Here is a 7,789-nt window from a genome sequence, read left to right as displayed (position 1 = left end):
ACCCCCGCCCGCGGCCGGTTCAACCGTTTCAAGTTTCAAGTTTCACTCAGTGATTGGCCCGGCCGGGCGTGGCGCCTAATAATGTTCTACCCTACTGCCACGCCAACTTGTTGCTCCTCAAGTTTTCTTGGGGAAAAGTCCTCAATTTTTCAGTCAATAATCTCCCATGAGTTGTATTTATCCGGCGAAACATCATTAAAATAGACACTACATTTCACCCCCGTCTTTCCCTGATGAAAAGACCCACCCCACACCACCTACCCCACCCACCGAACCCACTTTACCAACCCGCCCTCGTCCCGTTAGCCAGTGTTGGTAATCACCACCCCTCCAATCGAATCAAACCACCTACCCACTAGCCCTAAGTTTGTTCCCCTCCTCTTTTCCTCCTTATTTATTATCACCTCCTTCACCGGGCCCCCCTCATCATCTCCATGTCTACCCCATGATTCTCCCACGGTACTACCACCCCACTACCCCCTCTCTATCACAGACTACCCCCTGTTTACAAGGAATTAGACCCCTCTTTGAAATTGCCCCCACCCTGACCCCCGCTCAATGTACCCCTACCCTGTTTCGCCAGCCTTGAATTTTTCTGCAATCCCACGAATTCTGTACATTTAAAATATTAACCAGTGATAAATGTGAAATAGCAACAAGATTTTGAACATTTGTATTACAATTCAATGCTATTCATGAATTTTTGGTTTTTGGGCCAGGCCCTCCGTATCTGCCTCTGCCATGGCCCACATCCTCATCTTTATTTCACGGGGGGTTGTTTGTTATCTAAAGGGTGGTATGAATAGTTTTACTTACATTATTGATAATAAATATGTATGAGTAATCGCCATATATGTACCGGAAAAAACATAACTGAAATAATTTGGTACTATGAAAGAAAGTTTCTGTGGGTGTCAGGGGCATATGGAGGGTCCAGAGGGTCGGAGCTGGTATGCAGGGGCGAAAGGGAGCAGGGGCAGGGATGCGATAATCGGATATGCAGGAAAGAAGCGAATGCAATGGCAGGCGGGGATACTGACATGAAGGGCGTGAGGAGAAGATTGAGACCGTAGATGGGGTGTTTTGTACGCAAATGCCGGATCATGTGAAGCTGCTGTGATACCATCCACCAGACGCAGGGGGTTCATCGATCCGACACGTATGCAGTAAAGGACACGGAACAACTTCTGGTCTAGTGTTGCAGCCGTAGCTATCTCTCTCAGGCTTTACACGACACGCTTTGGCGTGGAATGGATCAGTGCTTTTCAGTCATGAGTCGCCGAGATGCCCCGGGATTTCCCCGTCCCATGGTGAGAAAGAGCCCAATTCCTGCTGTCTTGGACTAACCGGAGTACAGGAGGAATGGACGGTTGGCGACGTGCAGGATTTCTTGGAGATCTGCAGGCCGAAACTGGGCAGCAAAGTTTATGATTACCAGCGGATCGTGGCCGAGAACGATGTGGATGGAGAAGTATTGCTGGACATTACTGATGAAGAGATGTCCCGATTGGGGATCAAAAGTCTGGGCCACAGGTATGCCCTCAGCTAAAGCGATGCTTTGATTCTCACTCCCCTATCTTCCTTGTGTGTTGATTTTTCCTTTTCCATGTGTGTTGAACGTTTCTTGTCTATGTGTGGTGACGTTGTCTTTCAGGATGTACATCACAAAGATGCTCCGGCTCTACTTTCCCAGTAACAAATCAAACAATGATGCTGCAGCAACCTCCAGTGTCGAGTCCAATTCCTCCTCCGCAAGTGCGTTGAGGACAACCTATGTACAACAGGCAGCTCCCCCAGTAAGCCAGTTTACTCTTTTGGAAATCCCTTTCTCTTCTTTACTTTCATTGTGAATCAGGCTGATGTGGTTGAAGAGAGATTTGTTTTCACACCGGCAACCATGTCTCAGTCAACCTCAAATTATCAAAATGCTGCTGGAGTGCAGAATTTCCCGCGTGCAGGTTCTAGTCGATTCGATGACTGCTTTGGCATTGATCTCCATGTTACAGCACATACTAGATTACAGAATTCAACGCCACGTATCCATGAAAGTCTGATTACCATCAGGTTCGTTGTTGAATGTGGAATTCTGTCTTGCTTACTTCTCTTTAGCCACAAGATTGGGAGCGGTTCGGTTGCTACTGTTTATGCAGGCATGTATGAGCAACAGCAAGTGGCTATTAAGAAACATAATTTTGAGGGTAATGGAATCGATGGGAAGGTACTTTGTTTGTCAAGTGAGAAATAATGCCTGACTTTTCTCCTTATCAGGCTTTCTCAGAGTTTGAATTGGAAGTAGGGAAAATGACAGCGGTGAAATATGACGATCGATTGCTTTAGTCACATTCTGATCAATGCTTTTAGGTTAATCATCCGTGTATTGTTCGCTGCTTTGGTATGCTTGAGCCGACACCTGGAATTGTCTTGGAGTTGGTTGAGTGTGGTTCGCTCTTTGAGATCATTCACAAGCACAAAGATGAAATGTATTCTTCCTACAATTCTAGATTCTCGTGGAAAGACAGAGTCAGATATCTGTTAGACGCTCTGTATGGACTCCGAGCGATTCACAATGCTGGAATGATTCACGGAGACTTCAAAACTTTGAATCTACTGGTCAGCAGAGAAGGTCGGCTTAAAGTAGCAGATTTCGGTCTGTCAAAAGTGTTGGATGTTTTCTCTGTTATCCCGGGCACGAAGACAATAACTGGGACTCCTCAATATATGGCGCCAGAAGTTATGCAGAGCAAACCACAAGGTTTGCGAGTGGACTTGTACTCTGTGGGAGTTGTGATGTGGGAGGTTTTGACTGGAACGATTCCCTGGAAGGACATGGATGTCGTACAAATAATTCAAAAAGTTACGCACCATGCTAATGAAGTTCAGAGACCACCACCGGGCAGGCCGCCGATTGAGCAAATGCATAGAATGAATGCTCCTTGCGGATACATCCAGCTCCTTGAGGATTGCTGGGCTCACAATCCGAATCTCCGACCCTCAGCAGATATGGTTGTTGTTCAACTTGAAGCAATTCAGCGTAACATGGTAATGGAAGTGCTTCCAGGGGACCGACGTAATGCAACTGGATCTGGTGCTGCGATGGGTCATTATCCCCTCAGCAGAGGCATGCAAGGCTTCCAAGACTATTCGACAAGAATGCAACACTATGGCGGGGCACTTGGGCCAGATGAGGATCAGTTCGGCAATAAGCGGCAGAGAATTGGTGAGATTGGATTCGACAATTCAACCGTTCCACCAAATGTGGATCCCCACCGATGGTATTCGCAAGAACATTCTGCCCGGCAAGATGAACCAGTAAGACCAAGAGGAGCTTTGAATCCTCCTGCAATCTTCCTAGCAGCGGGTGGGTTGAATGTCTTGATCGACATCATTCGTGAGGGTGACGACAATGCTAAGAACCAAGCTGCTACAGCATTGTTTGAATCTTGCGCAAACAATTCTGAAAATCAGGTTAGCTTGGCAAGAGTTGGGGGAATGGACTGTTTGTCAGATTTGTTGAAGAGGTCCGATCGACCTGATCTTCAAATCAAAGCAGCTTTTTGTATTGCTGCAGCATGCTCCTCGAATACAAGCAATAGAATTGCTGCACTCAACCTTGGCATCGTTGCACCATTGGTTGCTATGCTTAATTCGCCGCACCCACCGATGCAAGAAGGAGCAGCTCAAGCTCTGGCCAACATCGTCAAGAGAAAGGCAGAAGTGGAGGGTGTGGTTCCAGATCCTCAAGATGTCAAATGGAATAACCAGATTCTACATGAAGCACAAGAAGAGCTAAATCGATCCGGTGGTATTGAGCATTTGGTACGACTTGCACAAAAAGGAATTGCGAGGGTCAAAGCAGCGGCGGCAGCAGCTATTGCGAATGCGATGGCAGATAATCCAGACAACAGGGAAGCTTTCCAGGAGGCTGGTGGAATTGCTCCCATGTTGAAAATGCTGAAAGATGGTGACTTGCATGCTCAAGAAAACGCCACCACAGCTTTGTGGAATGCCATGGTTGACAACAAAGCTGCTACCAGAGATCTCCGAAAGTACGAGGGACTCCCCCTGCTTATCGCTCAATTGCACACTGGAACCCCGATCGGCCAAGAATTGGCCGCAGGTGCCATTTGGAAGGTGAGTCTTTTAGTGTGCAGCGTGTTTGCTTACAATCGGACAGGCATGTGCCAACGATGATTTGGAGAAAACGGAAGTCAAGGCCGCCATTCCAGGGCTGGTAAACCTCCTTCGCAATGGCAATCCAGTTGCACAAGAACAAGCAGCTGGTGCCTTGAGGAGTGCCTGTGTGAATAGTCCACAAAACAAGTTGGAACTGAATCGTGTGAATGGAATCGGTGCATTGGTGGAGGCGATAAGATACGGGTGAGTGTGCGTGCCTTGTGTCATCGTTTAGTTGATTTTCATGGGCAGGACATTGCCTGTCAAAGAGCAAGCTGGAGCTGCGCTTGCGAATGCCTGCGCGAATTGTGTTGAGAATCAATCGGCTGCACGACACGCAGGAGCCATTCAGATCTTGGTTGATCAAATCAGATCGAAGATATCGCCAGAGCTGATGGAATGCTGCATTGTCGCTGTGAGAAATCTTTGCGTCAATTCTAGGGAACATCAAGAAGAGTTACATCGGTACTTGACTTGGATAGACGTAACGAGCGTGCGGTGACATGATTGGCTCAGGTGCAACGGAATCACGCCACTGCTCGAGCTGCTTCAGGCAGACACCAAACCTCAACTACTTGAGTACGTGGCTGGAGCTCTTGCTAAGGTCTGTGCACATATGTGAAGAAGGAGAAGCTAATGTCTTTTGACAGTCTTGCACGCTGTGCGAGGACAACAAAGCGACCATCCGAGTTCAGTTCGGAATCGAGCCGCTGAAGTGGCTGCTCGAGGACGAGAAAGTGACGAAGGAGTCAAAGAGGCTAATCCAGCATATCTTGCTACTACTTGGCGAACAGTAGGAACTTGCTTTGTACATATTGTAGTTATCATATAGCTTCGGATAAGCGCGGTCAAGTCCTGGCTCTGTAATCGAGAGGCAGGCTTGGAGTCTCGAGGATGGAGGCGATCTCGTCTTCGCTGCTGAGCTCCCAGTCAAGTCCCTGCAGCAGGGGCGTCAAGACTCAGTCTTGCCTCTCTCACTCCACCGGCGTGCAGAGCAGCTGCAAGCGACGCCGAGCGAGGGAGTGAGAGTAGGCGGCAGAGGGGACTCGCTTCCTGCAGCTCGGTTGACAAGTGAGACGGGAGCCCGTATAGCTCGACCTTGAGAAGTCGACGAGCGCGTTGGGAATCTCAGCTGGAATGCTGTGGGAGCTAAGGCACTCGAGAAGGAGACGCGCGTCCTGCAAGGCTTCAGCTGGACTTGCTGCTGGTCAGGACTGACCTCCACGAGCTCCTGCCCGCCCATGAGCGTCCCGGGCACGAGAGGATGCGCCGCGTCCCCCACAAGCACCATGCGCCCCAGCACCCACGAGGGCAGGACGGCTCTGTCCTCCACCACCTTCCGCTGTGGCCGGTCTGTCGCGTTGACCTGCAGGGAGTCAGAAGGAGGTTGTGGGGACGGAGGAGGGGCAGGGGCAATGGGGAGGCAGGTGGAGGAAGGGAGACGGGAGATGGTAGGGAGGGGCCAGGAGAAGGGAGCGCGACCAGTCTGCGAAGGACTTCGTGACAGTCTTCCTTCCTCAGCCACTGGCCGAGAGCTTTCCTCGCGGTCTGACTTGATCATCGCGCGATCTTGAGGTCAAGATCATTCTCACCTCCCATTCTAGCTCGTCCTCCCCCTGCTTCTTCTTCCCCACGGCCTCGGCTCGTTCGAGCTTCTGCTCGTCGCTTCAGCAAGTTTCCTCCCCTTCTCTCTCCGACCTTCACTGCCTTGCTTAGGTCATCCTTCAACCCGTCCAGCTCCAGCGGAATTGCCTCAGCTCGTTTCTCAATGTCGAGAGGTCCTGCGGCTGCCTCAGTCCGTCCTCCTTCACCTCTCCCCAGCACCCTGGGCCCCGGCCTTCCTCAGCTCGAAGACTTTCGCCTCCGCCAGCTTCAGCTCTTCTTGTCGAGCCTGCCCAGCTTGAGCTGCTTGCGGCCACTACCGCCAGCAGACCTTCAGCTCGAGCTTGATGCCGTCGATCTCCGACCGCAGCTTGACGGCCGTTTCCTCCGCATCCTCCGCCTCTCGGATCCTCAACACCAGCGTCTTCACAAGCTCGACGAACTCCACGAATTCGAACTCTCCACTCCCGTCCTTGTCGATCTGCATGGCCTGTAAGAGGAAGCCCTTACCTCTCCCTCCTCTTGCCTCTGCGATGATCCCCTGCAGGTCCTCGTCCGACACGGCAAGTCCGCACTGCTCGATGGCAACCTTGACCTGCTCCAGCTCAGCCCCAGCTGACCACCAGCTACCTCACCTCTTGCATGTCAAGTGCACCGCTCTTGTCCGTGTCGAAGAGGTCGAAGGACTCGCGGAGGAGCATCACCTCGCTCGCAGGGATCTCGACGCTCCTGAGAGCGACGCGCGTCAAGCTGGCGATGCAGGCGGGGAAGGAGCGACCCGTCCTCGTTCAGCTGCCAGCTTGTGATCATGCTCCTCCACTCGCTCAACGCGTTCCTTCCTGACATGTCCGTCACGCCCTCACGCCACCTGCTCGCCTCCTCCTCACCTTCCATCTCCGTCGGCCTGATGATACTCCAGTTGATGATGTTGCTCGGGAGCCGGAAGACGATCGCGCAGCTCTGCTTGCCTCCGTACATGTGGATCGCGTCGTCGTAGAAGCGGAAGGCGGAGCTCTCGTCCTCAACGGCGCCACTCCATTGCTGAACGAGCGTGAGGTCAAGAGGAGGAGTAAGGTATGCTGACGGTGAAGCCATGCGTGAAGACTTGATCTCGATAGTTCTCTCCAGCTATCGCCCTCCTCACCCTTGACTTCATCCCATCCGCTCCGATCAGAACATCGCCTGACCTTGTCCGTCACCCACTCATCCCCCTCCCCTGCTACTCCACCTGCTTCCTTCACACCATTCTCACCCACGATGGCTGCTCCCCACGACACATCAACGCATTCTGTGACCTTCATTCCGTGTGAGAGGCGGGCACAAGGCCCGTGGAGCAACCTTGCAAGAGTGGGAGATGTTGAATAAGGACCTTCTTTCTTGCATCTTCTCCTTTGCCTACCGTGTGTGACTGGCAAGCAACAACTCTTCTACCTCGCACCAGCTCGCAGAAGTCCTTTGGTCGTATACAAACACAATCCCAGCGCTCCCGCCGCAGCAACCTGACGCACCCGTGAGAAGGAGCAGCAGACATACAAGAAGAGGATGATGAACCTGCCACTGAAGGCTCGAAGGTCGCGGAACCAGATGCTCCTCGCCTTCCCCCCGAAGTCCGGCCGCTGGCAGCAGATCGTCAAAGTAGAACGAAGAAGCAGAGGAAGAGGCGGCGCAAGTGGAGGAAGAGCAGGCAGAGGCAGAGGCAGAGGCAGAGGCAGAGGCAGAGGCAGAGGCAGAGGTAGAGGTAGAGGTAGAGGTAGAGGTAGAGGTAGAGGTAGAGGCAGAGGTGGAGGAGGAGCCCTGGCATCACTTTTATGCCTTTGGCGTCCAAAGAGGAGAGGCCCCACTGAGAAAGGAGCTGCACACACGAGGGCGAGAAGACAAGAGGCTCCTGCATCGCCACCTTCATCATCCCACTCCACCCTCACATCCCTGCCCTCCTCCCTCCCCTCATCCTCATCCTCATCCTCATCCTCCTCATCCTCAGCATTACCACCACCACCACCACCATCCTCCTCCT

At 52.1% G+C, this 7,789-nt stretch overlaps 4 protein-coding genes across 4 annotated transcripts; 3 read left to right on the top strand and 1 right to left on the bottom strand.

Annotated features, from left to right (window-relative positions):
* Positions 1-1,011: 1,011 nt before the first annotated feature.
* GUITHDRAFT_154480 (hypothetical protein) lies at positions 1,012-1,958 on the top strand (the record flags this gene model as incomplete). Its single annotated transcript, XM_005826132.1, has 4 exons — positions 1,012-1,310; positions 1,358-1,533; positions 1,655-1,796; positions 1,856-1,958. Coding segments are annotated over exons 1-4 (424 nt in total), but the record flags the coding sequence as incomplete, so codon positions are not given.
* Positions 1,959-2,184: 226 nt separating this feature from the next.
* Positions 2,185-2,886, top strand: GUITHDRAFT_96744 (hypothetical protein; the record flags this gene model as incomplete). The annotated part of the gene is made up of 3 exons (XM_005826131.1): positions 2,185-2,218; positions 2,269-2,310; positions 2,362-2,886. Coding segments are annotated over exons 2-3 (534 nt in total), but the record flags the coding sequence as incomplete, so codon positions are not given.
* A 1,286-nt stretch (positions 2,887-4,172) lies between these two features.
* GUITHDRAFT_154479 (hypothetical protein) lies at positions 4,173-5,020 on the top strand. Its single transcript, XM_005826130.1, has 4 exons — positions 4,173-4,377; positions 4,426-4,638; positions 4,690-4,777; positions 4,824-5,020. Exons 2-4 carry the CDS (start codon positions 4,568-4,570, stop codon positions 4,968-4,970), a joined length of 306 nt encoding a protein of 101 aa, XP_005826187.1. The 5' UTR covers positions 4,173-4,377; positions 4,426-4,567; the 3' UTR covers positions 4,971-5,020.
* A 127-nt stretch (positions 5,021-5,147) lies between these two features.
* Positions 5,148-7,666, bottom strand: GUITHDRAFT_143617 (hypothetical protein; the record flags this gene model as incomplete). The annotated part of the gene is made up of 14 exons (XM_005826129.1): positions 5,148-5,226; positions 5,272-5,351; positions 5,393-5,539; positions 5,766-5,828; positions 5,872-5,954; positions 5,998-6,064; positions 6,107-6,370; positions 6,411-6,504; positions 6,554-6,614; positions 6,663-6,816; positions 6,963-7,070; positions 7,214-7,274; positions 7,327-7,391; positions 7,580-7,666. 14 exons carry the CDS (start codon positions 7,664-7,666, stop codon positions 5,148-5,150), a joined length of 1,413 nt encoding a protein of 470 aa, XP_005826186.1.
* Between the last annotated feature and the right edge of the window lie 123 nt (positions 7,667-7,789).

This window comes from Guillardia theta, assembly GCF_000315625.1.
Source record: "Guillardia theta CCMP2712 unplaced genomic scaffold GUITHscaffold_77, whole genome shotgun sequence".
Classification (NCBI taxonomy): domain Eukaryota; class Cryptophyceae; order Pyrenomonadales; family Geminigeraceae; genus Guillardia; species Guillardia theta.
Note: the sequence above shows the minus strand (reverse complement) of the source record. Positions and strands in the feature narration are given on the sequence as shown.